Here is a 14,716-nt window from a genome sequence, read left to right as displayed (position 1 = left end):
CGCTCCGTTCAGGGCGGCCTCGCCCCCCTCAGGATGCCTTCGCTCCCTCAGGGCGGGCTCGCTCCCTTCAGGGCAGGCTCGCTCCCCTCAAGGCGGCCTCGCCGTCCCGCTCGCTGCCCAAGGGGAAGCCGAGGCCGGCGCTGTGCCCCCTTTCTTGCGCGGCTCTGGCCCTTGTCCCGCTCTGCCCCGCTCTCCTCGCCGGGGGCGGTTCCGGGGCTCGGCTCAGCCTGGGAGGGCTGTGCCGCCGCTGGCCGGGGATCGCCGCCACACGCGGCCCCGGAGCTCCCCGCGGGGAAGGAGAGCTGCGGCGGCAGGAATCGTGCGGAGCCGGCCCTGAGCGGGGCCCGGGTGGCTCCGAGCGGCGGGTGCCGTGCTGCTCGGGAGCAGCGGCGAGCTGTCCTGCTGGTCGCTGGAGATTTTTTTGTGTTTTCCATAGTAAGCCTTCTGGTTTGTGAAATTCAAAATGTCTGATTAATAAATTTCAGTAGCTGCAGCTGACTGAAATCACAGGAGAAAGTTGTGGCAAGCAGCAGCTGCAAAGGTGCCTACCCAAGGGGCTCGGAAGAGTGATACGTGGTGAAATCTTCACATTGAAAGGAGTCTTTTGCCTTAGCCTGTTTAAAAAACAAAACAAACAAACAAACAAAAAACCAGAAGCCGTTGTACCTGTTTCTTTTTCTGAAACGCTGACAAATAAAATGTACTTATCGAAATAAAAAAATTTAAAAAATAAAAAAGAGATCAACCAAATGAACTTGCACGTAATGTTAGGGACTTTTCACACTTTTTCTCCATGCTCTTCTGCAATGTTTATATTTTTCAGTAGTTATTCTTCATTTGGCAAGGTGCTCTGATGAAAAAAATGTTTAACTTGTGTCCAGACATAAAAAGTTAATAAAATTCCTCTCGCAGCAGCAGAAAAATGCTTTTTCAACTTGTCTTGAACAACAAAAATGCAAATGTCATATCCCATACATGAACATCAAAATGCTAACTTTCCATTATTTAGACGGCAGGAACAGAGTGTGTTAAATACTAAGCTTTTTATTATGGGGGGATTAAATACAAAACAAGCATTAGGAGCTATTGCCCACAGAATCTTAAGCATCAAGAAATGCAAGAATCAAAGCCACAGCAGCAGCATTAACTTGCCTAAGTCACACTATACATTTATGTACGTTCCAGTATATTGCACAATCTGAAATTTTACAGTGCAAACACAATTGTGTAGGGCTGTATTTATGTATACACATAGAACAAAACTAGAAATGGAAAGGATACTTGCTGGAGAGAAATCTACAGCGAATAGTTTTAATAGTTCTAGTGGGTGTTTCTTATGTGGACAGGACCAAATTAATGTTGCTGCTACAAGCAAAAGAGTCTTTTAGGGGTTTTGGCTCTTTTTCTGCTAGCACGTCCCTGCTCAGGGATTATCCCAGCATCGTGCAGCCCATGTAACTCACCCTATATTTGGAGATCAGTGGGGGCACGCCTACTGCTGGCATTACTTGACAGGGACTGCTGCCTAGACAGGGAGAGAAGCTTTGGACTACTCCAGTTTCTGCTTTGTGTAGATTCTGAGCTCACGACCCCCATAGAATCAGACGTGTCTGGTCGGCTGGAATTTTTTACATCAGCATTGTAAGGAATTTGGGCTTTGTTTCCGCTGAAACTGCTTTGTCTTCTGTCACTGTTCTTTGGAAGAGAATTTGTTGGTGCTCCTGTGCTCTCAACCATTGCCTGTCGTCTAAAAGCAGTACTAGGAAAAGTTGTATCAGGTTGCAATGAAGTTTGAGATGGCATCTCAGCAAAGCTTCTCAAGTACCTGTTTGAAGCTGTGTCTGCATTCTGAGGAACAAGAAGAAAATGTTTCTTTTCAGCCTCTTCTTGTGCATCATGCATCTCAGTCCAAAGCTTGCCAAAGCCTTCGTTGTTATTTGTGCTAGCATTTTGAGTCCGATTGTCTAAAGCATTTGTAGCTGGCCTCCTCTTCGGGGATTTGTTTTCCTGATTGCAATGGGTGTAGTTGCTGCTGCTTTCTGTACGGTTATTTTGCACAGACTGAAACACGGAAGGAGAATTTAAAACTGGGTAGAGCATAGTGTCAGTTTGCTTTTCCATCAAAAAGGTGTAACTGCTAAGAGCACAAGGAAGTGTTTTCTGAGGGCTGGTGGATATTGCCAAAGAAGACTGCGGTATCACAGAATATTTCTTAGATTTGTTTGTGTAGAAATTGTCAGAGTCATCCTTGTTTTTATTCTGCTCGCAGAGTCCCATTTTAATTTTCCGGAATCCTAAGTGGATAATTTCTAGAATACTTAAAAGCAATGATACAGTTGCTATTGATTGCATGAATAATAGAAACACTGTCTTTTCTGTCGGTCTAGATACAAAGCAGTCAACTGTGTTTGGACATGGGTCTCTCTGACATTTATAAAGGGGATCTAAGTGAAAACCGTAAAGAAGATACTGCCCAATCATAAAGCCAACTTCCACTGCAGATCTCGTAAAAATATGTATCACGTAAGTGCAGAGCAGAGAGCCCCTTAGGGGGGCTTTGTTGAGCTTTCTTTGATCCAATTGCCGGAGTTCTCTCTCCAGTCTTTTACGATTTTCAGTCATTTCCAATTCAGTGCTTTCAAGTTTCACCTTTACCTGAGCTTTCTTTTTTTGCCTCTCTTTTTCCAAGGCTCTTAGTCTGTATAAGGCATGACCCATATACACCAAGGAAGGGGAAGACACAAATATAACTTGCAAGACCCAGTATCTTATGAGAGAGATGGGAAAGGCCTCGTCATAGCACACGTTTCTGCAACCAGGCTGCTCAGTATTGCATATAAATTCTGATTGTTCATCATTCCAAACATTCTCGGTTGCCACTCCAAGGACAAGCATTCGAAATATGAACAGGATTGTTAGCCAGATCTTTCCAATAATAGTGGAGTGAATGTGGACCTCCTCTAAAATGCCTCCAAGGAAATTCCAGTCTCCCATGGTTATTCTGCCATATTAACACTAAAATGTAGGAGAGGAAAAAGTACCAAACATTGTAAAAGTTGCATTCCTTCCTCAATGCATTATGGAAAAAAACAACACTGGGAAAACTATCATATCTCACATTGTAACCATGGGAACATGACCAACCGCTCGTTGATAATTAGGTATTATTTTCTCTCATCTACGAGATGGAGAACTGCATCATCTGCCCGTGCCTACTTTATTATTAACATCCTGATAAGCACATCACTACAAGATATTAAACACCTTCAGTCTGCAACAGATCAGTGGAAACTAGAGTGCCTGACTTGTAGCAGGATTTTAGGAGCATTTTAGGAGCATTATGTGATCCTGTAAAACAGGAGTGCTAACAAGTCAACAGAAGCTGGAATCTTATGATTGCAATATTGATGTCTATAGAGGAATCTTTACGTTAAGTCTTCTAAACATGAAAATACTTTTGCAAATCAGTATACAAATAGGCAAGTTAGACATTTTTATACAGAAACAAATTAAAAATAAATGGTAAATTAAAATTAAAACATACCTTTCTTTACAAAAATGTGTAAAACTAAACCTCTGCGACGTCCGATAAAAAATTACAACCCCTGCCATCATCCATCTATGTGAGTAAATGGACACATTATGAGCAGTTTATTTTGCTACAGGAGCAAGTGGCAGAATGTGAGCTTTGCACGTGGAATTTATATTTGCTGGGGCTGAAGGGAGGAGAAAATCGATCTATTGTTCAGTCTACTACTGCTCCAAGCATAATTTAACTATGAACGGTAAAAGATTCTCATTTTAAAAAGCTAGAAATAAAAAACCTGCAGCTTTAAGTTCTTTGAGATTATCTTCTATTTTGCCTCTATAGCACCTTCTAAGTTTTAAGAACAGTCTCAGCCCCAGGAAAACAGAATAAAACAGAACTTTCAGACTAAGTTTACATATCTCAGTAGTAGCAAACATTCAGCTTGCAAAAGAAGGTAAATCTTCATAGGCTCTACCACTGTAAATTCCTGCAGACGATCTGTTCTCCTGCAATAGCTTAGCACCACACTCCTGATGTAAAAACAAATATTAGGAATGCCTGGTATTAATGTGCAAGTCCACTGCTAGGACCAAAATGAGTTAAGAATCATTATCTAGCGCTATAATGTTCTTTTAGGTGACCCCCATCAGCACTCTGCAAAAGTGTAGTGCTCATTGAAATGTCCTGTAGAGAATGAATAAACTTCCTCTGCTGAGAACTCAAAAAAGCTAATCATTATCTTTTAATTTTGGTGCTGAAGATCAGTCAATAGGTCATGTCCCATTTCACACTTGACAGCTTGCCTAGAGTACTCAATCATTTTGGCAAGCTAGCAGTCTCCAGCCAGCCATTTCTATCAAGTACTTAAAGCAGGATTCTAAACATGTGTCTTCCATTGGGTACTTAATGTAGGGCTCTAAATATTTTTCTGTTATTGATAAAAACCCTCTAAGTCTGCTGAAGTGGTCCACAGACAGACACACCCCCCCCTGCCGTGCAGAGATGCTGAAGCTTTGTTTGAAAACCTGGAGTGTTTGGTGAGGCTGAACTGCAATGGCTGGTGATTTACTTGCTCTGTAAAACCTAAATATTAAAACAAACGTGTAACGATCCACACAGCACTCCAGGATGCATTATCTCATTTAAAATGGTACTAGAGTTAAATGACAACTCGGCAAGTCACAGGGGAAAATAAATTCAAGTGCCAACAATAATTTTATAGTGCTGATGCTGTTTTTTACCTTAGTTCAGAGCTTGCAACTCTGACTATTTACACAAAGACATTCAGAATGTAGTAATTTAGTGATGTATGCAGAGACATTTTTCTCCCAGGTCTAGAAGCTACCTCACTGGCTTTTTATTCACTGCAAAACATTCTCTAAATTTTTATTACTCTATTGATTTTTCTTAGCTTAGGGTCAAACATCACAGTAATCCTCCAATCATGGAAATATTCTCTGAATATCAAGGCCTTTTCATTTCTATACATCAATAATGTGCACTTTATGTGTACAATTGATTTTCATTTCCACTGTTATCTGTCTGACCCACAATGGACAGCCAGATGAGTAGAGGCACAAACATCAGCAATGTGTCCTACACATTTTTGGGGTGACATGAACTCACTCCCATGATTTTCTATCAGTAGCGAAGGAAGATCACAAATTATAAACTGCAACAACGAGGAATTTGGACAACTGTACTACTCAGTGTTGTCTTTAGGATTACTAAATTCAGCAGTTCTGTGTTTTAAGGCAGACCAGAGATTACCACAGAAAGCTGAAGCACATTTTCTTCACATCAGTGTATTTTCTGTGCTGCCTTATAGATGCACTTTTGTTTGCTAAGATACACATGCAAATCAGTAGGTGCACATTTGTGTTTTCACTTTCACAAGCAAAATTTCTGAGGACGCCCTGGACCGTATCAGAAAATTTAAGGGGTTTTTTTTACAGTTTCTGTCTATCTTAGTTCACTGTTGATAATTTTTAGTTCATTCCTCTCTTAGTTCCTTAGCTTTAAAAATTTGTATTTTCTGTATATTTTTATCTAGCTTGCTATTTTCCTCTCTTAATCCCTTGGCTTTAAAATTTTATTTATACATATACACTGGTACTGTAGCTTTCTGTACCTGTTTTTAATTCTCTCCTGACCTTGCTCCTCTTTGCATTTTCAAGTTTCTTTCCATGTTTATTTTATTAGGGTTCCTCTCTCTATCTTTTTCTTCTTTCCTGCCTGTTCTGTATCCATCTGCTGGGCTCAGGGCCGGTGCCTGTGGCTGGGGCCAGGGGAAGGGTTTCACCTCTGAGCTGCAGCATCCAGGTTGTGCTCATGAGGTGTGAAAGTGGCGGAGCCAAGGGTTAAGACAGGCTGCAGGAAGGGATGTGCTGGGGCAGCAGAAGGTGCAGCCATGGAGGCTGGGGTATATAAACCTCTCATCGGGGTGCTCTGCTGTTCCTTCAGCTGCTGGCAGCTCCTAGGCTGTTCCAGCTCTTTGGGCAGGTATGTTCTGGCATTTAGAGAAGCGGAGCTGCCTGTTGCAGAAAGGCTTCAGGACTGGTGGAGGCTCAGCAGCCCATGCAGTAGAAAGTTCACTTGTGACACCTCCCCACTCAGGATCCTGGAGGGAACCCCTCTGTGTGTGTCAGTCCCCAAATTAAAACCCCCAGCCCTGGTGGCCTCAGGGGTCTTCATGGTCTCAGTAGGTCTCATGGTTTCCTGGAGTTGGGGGTCCCATGTGTCAAAATCAGGCTGAGCCCCCCCATCCTAAATGGGCCCCCCAAGTGGGTCAGAAATCTCCCTCAAATGGGGCAGAGATACCCCCAAGTGGATAAGACACACCCTACACCCCCAAGTGGGGGGTATGGAGGGGAGCAGTGACACCCTGCAAACTGTATCATCCCTCCCCCAGTAAAGACACCAGCCCTGGGGTCTCCACAGCCTTCATGGTCTTCATGGGTCTCCTGATCTTCTGGGGTTAGGGAGACAGAGCCCCCACCTAGAATGGGGAAGAGAGCCCCCCGAATGGGGCAAAGACCCACACAAAATGATGGGGGGTGGGAGGAACCCTGGATTGTCGCCCCAGATCGGTCCTGATGACGTTACAAGGGAACAACCCAGGACCTGTGACCCTTCCCCACACCCCCTCAGAGGACCGTGGCCCCCGGGTGACCCCGCACCTTCACGCATCCTTTGGGTCCCATAGGCCCCTCTGAAGCTCCGCCCTCCGCCCCCTTGTCACCCGTCGCAATGGTGACAGCGTTGGCGTTTTGGTGGCGTTTCCCTCCGGGGCGGGGCTTCCTCGCTCAAGTCCCCCCAAAACCGTCCCCACACCCGCCCCGGCCCCATTTGCCCCCGGATCCCGCGGGATGCGGCCCCAGAGAGGTAAGGGGGAAGAGGGTGATGTCAGGGGCCCTTTAAGACCCGCATTTAGGGGACGCTGGCATTTTAAGAGCTCTGGGACAGGGTGCTGGCCCTTTAAAACAGGGGAGCGCTGGCTTTTTAAGACTCCTTTTTTAGGGGACACTGGCCGTTTAGGAGACACTGGTCCTTTAGGAGAGCCAAGAAGGGTCTGCTGACCCTTTAGGAGAGCTGGGGGGCAGGAGGGGGTACACTGGCCTTCATGGAGCGGGGGAATTCCCGGGGCCTCCCCGCTGGATTCTCCCCGCGGGGGAGGAGGGGGTTCCCCGGGGAGGAGGGCGGTGCCGGCGGGGGCGGGTGGTGACGTATGGGAATCCCCGTGACGTCACGATAGGGGGATTCCCGCCCCTGGGGAGGGCCCAGGAGTTCGGGGGTCCCGGCGGCCCGGTTATGGCACGGCGGTTTGAAGGATCTCAGGAATTCAGGGGGACCCCCGAGGGTCTGGATGAGACACGGGGATCCGGGGGAGGCCTGGGCGTTCGGCAGGGTTCGAGGAGGTTTCAGGGTTCCCCGGCATGCCGGCGACCCCCGAATCCCCCTTGCACACCCCCAGGTCCCCCTCGCGCCGCTCCGCCCCAGACCGTGAAGCAGCTGCTGAAGGAGCTCCGGCAGCAGAAGAGCAGGGAAGGGGCGAGATCCCCGGTGGGTGACCCCCTTTTCCAGCGACACCTCCCCTCGGGACACCCCGCTCTCCTCGCTGACCCCCTCGCTCTCCCCTCTGCCCCCCAGGTTTTGGCTCTGCCCTCCCCGCGCCCCTCGGATGGTGAGTGATCTCCGACCCCCAGTTCCTCCCAGATTCCCCCCACACTCCCTGGGCTCCGTAAATCCTCTCCATATCCTCCCTGTGTCCCACAATTCCCCTCCACGTCCCCAAACCTTCCCACTCCCCCCCAGGTCCCTCCCCACGTCCGCCCCATCCCCGGCTCTTCCCGCAGGTGCCCCCTGGCCCGGCGCCCCCGCAGCGATGCCCACCCCCTGTGCGGTCCCACAAGTGTCGCCCCACGGCAGCCCGGGGGGGGCCCACGGGGGAAGAGCCCCCGGTCTGAGGGAGCTTCAGGTGAGGGGCTTGGAGGGGACAGCGGAGAGGGAGAAATGGGGCGTGGAAGCGGGGGGTTAAAGGGGGAGCAGTGCGGTTAATGGGGATCGATGGGGGAAAATGAGAGGGAGGTGGGGGGAGAATGGGGGGAATGGGGGGCAAAGGGAGGGAATAGGGGAAATGGGGAGGAGAAGGGGGGCAAACAACTGGGAGGGGAATGGTGGGGCAATGGGATGGTTAAGGGAGGCTATGGGAAGGAATTAAGGAAGCAGTTGGCGGCAGTGGAGAGGCAATGGGGGCAGCAACGGGAGGAGATGATGTAGATGGGGGCAATGGGGGGCAAGGGGAGGAAAATGGGGGGGGGTCATTGGGGCAGGATTTGGGGGGCACTTGGAGCTGTGGAGGGTAACTGGGACCAAGCCCCCTCCACATTGATTGCTGCCCCTCAAGGCCGCTGACATCTCTGGCCCTGCCTGGCCCCATCCCCCAGTGCCGTGGGGAGAATTTGGGGCTCCCCTGCTGGGAAGGGAGACCCCAGACCCGTATCCTGAACCCCAGGAACTGGCAGCTGCCCGTGCTGCACTGGGGGGCCGAGACCCCCGGGAGCTGCTGCGGCAGGACGAGGAAGGGGACACGTGAGCAGGGGGGCCGTGGGAGGGCACTGGGGGGGGGCAGGGGTCAAGGGGTCCAAGAGGGGTCAATGGGCTAAATTGGAGCAAACAGGGGGCATTGATGCAGGGCAATTTAGGGAGTCAGTGGTGTGAAGGACAGTCAGTGGGGCCCATAGGGGTGCAGTGGGAGGGCAGTGGGGTGAGTGGAGGGCAATGTGGTGTTCAGTGGAGGGCAATGGGATGAAATGGGGTCAGTGCGGGGTAAATAGGAGAGTCAATGGGGAGGTCAATGAGAGACAATGCAGGACTCAGTGGGGCAAGAGCAGTGCTGGGAAGCCCCTAGTGAGGCACTGGGAGGGGCTCTGGGGTGACAAGTCTTTTTGGGGGGGTGTCTGTGTTCTGGGTGGAATGTGGGGGGCAGGTAGAGGGGCGAGGGAGTCCCCTCTAACCCCTTTTCATCCCCAGGCTGCTGCATGTGCTGTGTGCCGGGAGGCTGTGGGCACTCGCCCGGGCTGCGGCCGAGGCTCTGCGGGACCTGGGGGGACTTGAGGTGCGGGAGCACATGGGCAAGGTGAGGGGGGGGACACACCTGGGGGTCTGGAAGGGGCATCTGGAGGAGATCAAGGTGCAGGAGCACCTTGGCAAATTGGGGTGAGGAATTAGGGGAAACTAGGAGTGCAAGAACACTTGGGAAAGTTGAGGGCATTGAGTATAAAGAAGCGGTTATAGGGGTAATAAGGGGGTCTTATTGGGGCAGTAAGGGGGTGATGGGGGTAAAAAGACAATAACGGAGCAGCGGGTTATGGGGGTAATTAATAATGCGTGTGGGGTAGTTAATTCTGGGATAATTAATCACAGGGTTCTGTTGCGGCCTAATAACAGGAGGAGTGATGGAGGATTAAAGGGTAATTAATACTGGGGGGTAATAATGGGTGATTAGTGATGGTGTAATCAGAGGCCAATAAAGGGCTAATGAAGGGGCAATTAATAACAAATAATTAATGAGGGGATGATAAAGGTGGGGGCAGAGCAGTAACAGAATACCAGGGTGATAACTGGAGGGTTCAGGGGTGCTTGGTGCCCCCCAACCACCTCACCTTCCTTTTTTCCCTGCAAGAGCCCCCAGACCCCCTTGACCCCTAGACATCTAACTCCCCCCATGAGTCACTCAAGCCCCCCTGATCCCCCCATTTGATCCCCCCAGACTCCACTGCTGGTGGCAGCAGCAGCTGCAGCCCCGGAGATCGTCCGGGACCTGCTTGTCCTGGGAGCCAACCCTGACGCCGCTGACCACAGGGGCCGCACAGCCCTGCACCTGGCTGCGGCCTACGGGCACCCTCAAATCCTCCAGGTGAGCCCCCACCCCCACGGGGACTGGGCAACCGTGGGGACCCCCTCACAAAGGGGACCCCAAAGTGGGTGCAGAAGGGACACAATTGTCCTGGGAGACCAGGGAACTGGCCTAGGAGGGTTCCTGGTATCCAGGATGACCCCAAATCTTTCCCATCACCTTCCCAGGCCATGATGTCCTCGGGAGTTCCTGTCAACGTGGAGGCCAGAAATTTTGAGGGTCAGCAAATTTGGGGGGGGTGAAAAGGGTGGTAGAGGGGTTTGGGGTGGGTCGCTGGTTTTGGGGTGGGAGTGATTCTTGGGGAGTCCTTCTTTGAGTGGGACCAGGGAGAGTTCAGTTGATGGGTCCCCAATTGGAGGGGGACTCAGGGGTCCCTGATTTGGTGTATCTGATGAGTCCCCTCTTTTCAGGACCCTTGGGAGAGTCCCACTTGAGGGGTACTCAAAACAGGAGGGGCTTGGGGGTCCCTCGTTTGAGGGGGACCCTGGAGATCCCCACTTTTTGGTAGCTCTTGGTGGGATTCCTGATGAATGCATCACTGTTTGAGGGGATGGGGGATCTCCAGTTTGGGGGTCCTGGTTGATGGTGGGAGGGTCTCAGGGGGTGTGTCTGTACTTTGAGGGGATCCCTAAGAGGATTCCCAGTTCCAGAGGGGCCCTTTTTGGGGGAAGGGCCTTTCCTGACCCCTCTTGGTTCCCCTCCAGGCCAGACCCCTCTGCACTGCGCCGTCCTGGCCCACAACGCCTCGCTGCAGGGAGGGTACCCCCCCGTGGGGGGCTCTGGAGGGGGGTCCCCCACTCCCCAGGACCGATTCCGCTGTGTTGAGCTGCTACTGCAGATGGGGGCGGACAGCAGCAGCCAGGTACAGACCCCCCAAGGATCCCCAGGCACCCCTCGAGTCTCCAGGTGTCCCTCAGATCCCCTGGGTTATCTGCACAGACCTCTGTGCTCCTCAAAGTCCCACCCCAGGGTCCCTGTGTGCTGGGCAGACCTGAGCTCGTGGCCATGGGGGACCTTTGGGGTACCTTGGGAGGGTTGGGGAGGGGCATGAGCCCCCCACAACACCTGTGTGCCTCCCAAAGACCCCTGTGTCTCTGTTCAGGGTCCCCAGGGGCTGGATAGACCTGTGCTCCTGGGCACTGGGATCTCTTGGGGTCCCTTTGGGGAGGGTGAGGAGGTTGTAGGGAGGTGAGACCTCCTGTGGGGCCCCCCCTGACCCCTGTCTTGCCCCCAGGACACCAAAAGTAGCCTGACAGCACTGCACCTGGCCGTGCGGGGAGGCAACCTTGCCCTGGCCCACCTGCTGCTGCGCCAGCCCGGCATGGCCCCCCGTCTTGTCAACATGAAGGTCTGAGGGACTTGTGGGACTGGGGGGAGCTCTGAGGGGCTCTGTGGGGGGGAACTTGGGCCTGGGGGGCCTCTGAGGGCTGATTGGAGGGGCCTGTGGAGCTCTTTGGGGTCTGTCTAGTGGCTTGGAGGGCATGAAAGGGCTCTGGGAGGTTCAGTGGGATCAGAGGGGCGCTGGGGGCTTTGGGGTGAATGTGGAGAGTCTGGAGGGGCTGGAGGTATCGTTATCAGATCTCAAGGGTCTCTGAGGTACCTCTAGGGGGGCTGGAGGGTGATTTGTGGGTACCCTGAGCCCCGCCACGTCCCACAGGCCCACGGGAACACCCCCCTGCACATGGCAGCGGCGCTACCGGGGACCCCCAGCCAGGAGCCCCTTGTGAGGCTGCTCCTGGCCTGGGGTGCCGACCCCAGCGCCCGCAACCTGGAGCACGACCTGCCCCAGGGCCTGCTGCCCCCTGGGTCCCCCGGAGACCAGGTGAGACCCCCAGTACCCCACCGCACCCTAAAACTTCCTGCTGATGGGGGGAAATGCCCAGAATTGCTCCTGGAACCCCCTAATCCCCCTGTTTTGCCTCAGATCCCTGCTGCTATGCCCAAAAGTTCTGTCGCACTCCAAAATCCTGCTGTTTTACCCCCAAATCCTGCTGCTTTACCCCCGCATTTTCACAAAACCGTGGGGTCCCGTCCCAGGACCTTTGGGTGACATCCCCATATTCTGGGGTAGAACCCGGTGTTTTGGGGACCTCCCTGAACCCTCGCTCCCCCACAGCTCCGCCTCCTCCTGAGGAGCCGCCGGGGGTCCCATCGCCCCCCCCACACCGCCGAGTGACGTCAGAGGGGAGGGGTCCCCGGGTATCAGAGGGGGGGACACCCCCATATTGGGGGATTCCCCCCCCATCATTTTAATTTTTCCTGATTTCAATGAAATTGCCCCCAAATTTCTGTGAAATGAGTCTGAACCACATTGGTTTGGTGGGGGGAGGAGCACGGAGGGGGTCCAGCTCCCCCAGCCCCCCCCCATAGAGCCCTTCCCCCCAGCCTCATTAATGGGGGCTGCTAATGAGGGGCGTCTCCTCTAAGTCGGGGGAGTTGGGGTGGAGCATGCCAAATTGGAGGGGAAACCCAAAAACTGAGGGAATTCTGGAATGAAATAAAAACTTTCTTAAAATCTGAGTCCGTTTTTTTCCCAGTGCTCTCAGTCTCTCCTCAGTCCCCCCCAGTGCATCCCAGTGATCCCAGAAAAAGGAGAGGGCTCAGGAACAAAGGGCTTCAAATTGAGAAAGCCTCCTTTTCTCTTATTTTAAGGATTAAGTCATTAAAAAAATCCTCCTTTAACACTATTTTAAGGCCTTAAGTTAAGGGCGTAAATGGTGGGAAGTGTGAGGGGAAAAGAACAGGAAACATGAGGGAGAAAGGGTGGGAAATGCAGGGGTGATAAGAGGGTGATATCCACGAGCCTGTGGGGTGACTCCCAGAGGTGCCCCCAAATGCTGTTTTCTCCTCCCCAGACCTAAGGGTGCTCTAGAGGAACTGGTGAAGGGAGCATCCCTTAGAACCATCAAACCCCTCGCAGTCCAAACCATCCCAGCTCCCCCAATCCACCTTCACACCTTCCCAAAGTCACCCAAAACCATTTTAACCAGCTCCAGCTCCTCTTCAGCACCCTCAAACCTCACCCAGCATCACTGAAAGGCCAGTTGATGCCACCAAATCGATCCTTCCCAATTCCCTCTAAATCTACTTCAGCACTACTGAAATTCCTCCTAGCATCTCCAACAGCATACCAGCACCTTACAAAATTCCTCCTAGAGATGGAAAATATAGAACTTTCCTAATTAATTTTTCTACGTAATGGCATTAATTAACTTTCAATTATTTTAATTAATAATAAGCAATGTAATGTTCCACTAAAGTTGTTTCACAGACTGCTATCGTAAGAATAGTTTGGGACAATTACTGAAATTTTAAGTTTTGCTAAACCAACCTTGATATCCTTCAATGAACAAAGCCTGAGGGAGAGAAACGATGCTGAGAACTTGTTCTTCCAATTGACAGGGGCAATTTAAAGGACACAGACACCAATGGAAAGAATGGTCTTATTTTACTATGACTATTAAGGCAGCACTTAAGTAAAATGATCTATTCAATAAAACTACACAGTTTGCTTTAGCAACAAGCAAAAATAAGCAAGGTAATGCAGCTAGTCATTACTACTAGAGTCAAGATAGCGATTGAGAAAGATGCATCACCAATTGCTTAAACACATTACCATCCTCCAGAGTCTGCAGTCGCTGGGGAGCCCCGTTTCACAGCAAGGATCTGCAGAACCCTTCCTGGCAACTGGGAAAATCCTATGCAGTGTGTCTACCCATTGGTGAGGTCTCCAAATTCACCCCGAAACTGGGTCCAGCTCTTACAGGCCCAAACCAAGTCAAAGGGATGCCTTCCTTTCCATGTCTTTCCAATCACTTCCTTGCAATACCTTGCCTACCCCTCCCATGGATTGTTTTGACTTTTCTTATCAATCTCTTGCCTTGTCTTTCCCTTACCTGCCCCTTCTTTGCCGCACCTCGCCTTGCTTCCCCTGTCTGTAGTAGGGATGGATTCCAGGCTCCCACCAAAGCCGGTCTGTCATTCTCTTCCTTGAGTGTAAACTGGGTAGAAAATAGACAGTTCATGAGTTGAGATAAGGACAAAGACGACCCATGGGCCCAGCATCTCATGTCACCAGACACAATGCAAATTCTTGGGAAAAGCTATTTACCATCCTCTCCGTTCCCGTGTCTGGGCAACAGCCTCTGCAGGGCTATGCTAGAGACACGAACGTTCTGCTTCCACAACGTGTTGTTCAACGGGCGATTAAAATAACGGCAATCTAAGTTAAAAAGCTGACTCTGGCCGGCGTCCATTATCATCTTTCACATTCCTTAGCCCTGCAGTGTGCCACCTTTACCGCAGAGTGGGCTGGAACCCCCAGGCCGCTTCGCTGCCCTCGTCCCGGAGCTCCGGAGCCCTCACGGCCCGGGCGGGGCGTGGCCGGGGGGCGCTGCAGCCCCGCCCACTCCGCGCTGTGGGCCGCGCGCCCCGCCCACCCGTCACGTGGGGTCCGGCCTGCCCACCCGTCACGTGGGGCCCCGCCCGCGGGAGAACGGCGGCGCGTCACGTGCGCGTGTCACGTGAGGCCGTCCCTGGCCGATGAGGTCAGCGCCGGGTCACGTGACCGGTGCCTACGCGCAGTAGGGCCGGGTGCAGATGGCGGACGCGGAGGCCGAGGCGGCGGCGCGGCCGGAGCTGCCGCGGGTGGTGTCGGCGCTCCGCGCTCGCCTCTGGCAGCTGCAGGCCGAGCTGCGCGAGCAGGAGGTGTCTGAGGCCTCTTCCCGAGCCTACTGCCGGGGATTCTGCCAGGTAGAGAGCCGGGCGGG

The 14,716-nt window shown here is 52.0% G+C and overlaps 4 protein-coding genes across 5 annotated transcripts in view; 2 read left to right on the top strand and 2 right to left on the bottom strand.

The window, feature by feature from the left end:
• Window positions 1-14,261, bottom strand: part of RRAGC (Ras related GTP binding C) — a 32,509-nt gene extending 18,248 nt beyond the window's left edge. The window contains exons 1-2 of one of the 2 annotated variants that reach the window (XM_058423563.1): window positions 14,120-14,261; window positions 13,844-13,948 (exon numbers count right to left, since the gene is read on the bottom strand). In XM_058423563.1, coding sequence (XP_058279546.1) covers window positions 13,844-13,948; window positions 14,120-14,209 — 195 coding nt within the window. In that variant the 5' untranslated portion in view covers window positions 14,210-14,261. Of the gene's footprint in view, window positions 1-13,843; window positions 13,949-14,058 lie in introns of both variants that reach the window. The other variant, XM_040086116.2, reaches the window with a different exon arrangement.
• On the bottom strand, window positions 1,080-14,093 carry GJA9 (gap junction protein alpha 9). Its single transcript, XM_040086114.2, has 3 exons — window positions 14,059-14,093; window positions 13,844-13,948; window positions 1,080-3,015 (listed from the first exon to the last, which is right to left on the bottom strand). The coding sequence occupies exon 3, from the start codon at window positions 2,992-2,994 to the stop codon at window positions 1,465-1,467; it is 1,530 nt and encodes a 509-aa protein (XP_039942048.1). The 5' UTR covers window positions 2,995-3,015; window positions 13,844-13,948; window positions 14,059-14,093; the 3' UTR covers window positions 1,080-1,464.
• On the top strand, window positions 6,845-12,422 carry NFKBID (NFKB inhibitor delta). Its single transcript, XM_040086117.2, has 12 exons — window positions 6,845-6,913; window positions 7,503-7,591; window positions 7,679-7,712; window positions 7,885-8,006; window positions 8,436-8,620; window positions 9,062-9,167; window positions 9,801-9,947; window positions 10,115-10,166; window positions 10,652-10,809; window positions 11,182-11,295; window positions 11,605-11,769; window positions 12,064-12,422. The coding sequence occupies exons 1-12, from the start codon at window positions 6,898-6,900 to the stop codon at window positions 12,121-12,123; spliced, it is 1,248 nt and encodes a 415-aa protein (XP_039942051.2). The 5' UTR covers window positions 6,845-6,897; the 3' UTR covers window positions 12,124-12,422.
• A 262-nt stretch (window positions 14,262-14,523) lies between the features above and the next one.
• The window catches only part of RLF (RLF zinc finger), a 28,738-nt gene continuing 28,545 nt past the window's right edge, over window positions 14,524-14,716 (top strand). The window contains exon 1 of the mRNA XM_040086112.2: window positions 14,524-14,699. Coding sequence (XP_039942046.1) covers window positions 14,547-14,699 — 153 coding nt within the window. The 5' untranslated portion in view covers window positions 14,524-14,546. The remainder of the gene's footprint in view (window positions 14,700-14,716) is intronic.

The sequence above is a fragment of the Hirundo rustica genome, chromosome 25 (genome assembly GCF_015227805.2).
Source record: "Hirundo rustica isolate bHirRus1 chromosome 25, bHirRus1.pri.v3, whole genome shotgun sequence".
Classification (NCBI taxonomy): domain Eukaryota; kingdom Metazoa; phylum Chordata; class Aves; order Passeriformes; family Hirundinidae; genus Hirundo; species Hirundo rustica.
Note: the sequence above shows the minus strand (reverse complement) of the source record. Positions and strands in the feature narration are given on the sequence as shown.

Bases quoted from the DNA above. Each gene is read 5' to 3' on its own strand.
- GJA9 (XM_040086114.2), bottom strand. From the start codon at position 2,994: ATGGGAGACTGGAATTTCCTTGGAGGCATTTTAGAGGAGGTCCACATT.
- NFKBID (XM_040086117.2), top strand. The intron at 7,592-7,678 runs GTGGGTGACCCC...TCTGCCCCCCAG, and splicing joins GGGAAGGGGCGAGATCCCCG to GTTTTGGCTCTGCCCTCCCC. The intron at 10,167-10,651 runs GTCAGCAAATTT...GTTCCCCTCCAG, and splicing joins GGAGGCCAGAAATTTTGAGG to GCCAGACCCCTCTGCACTGC.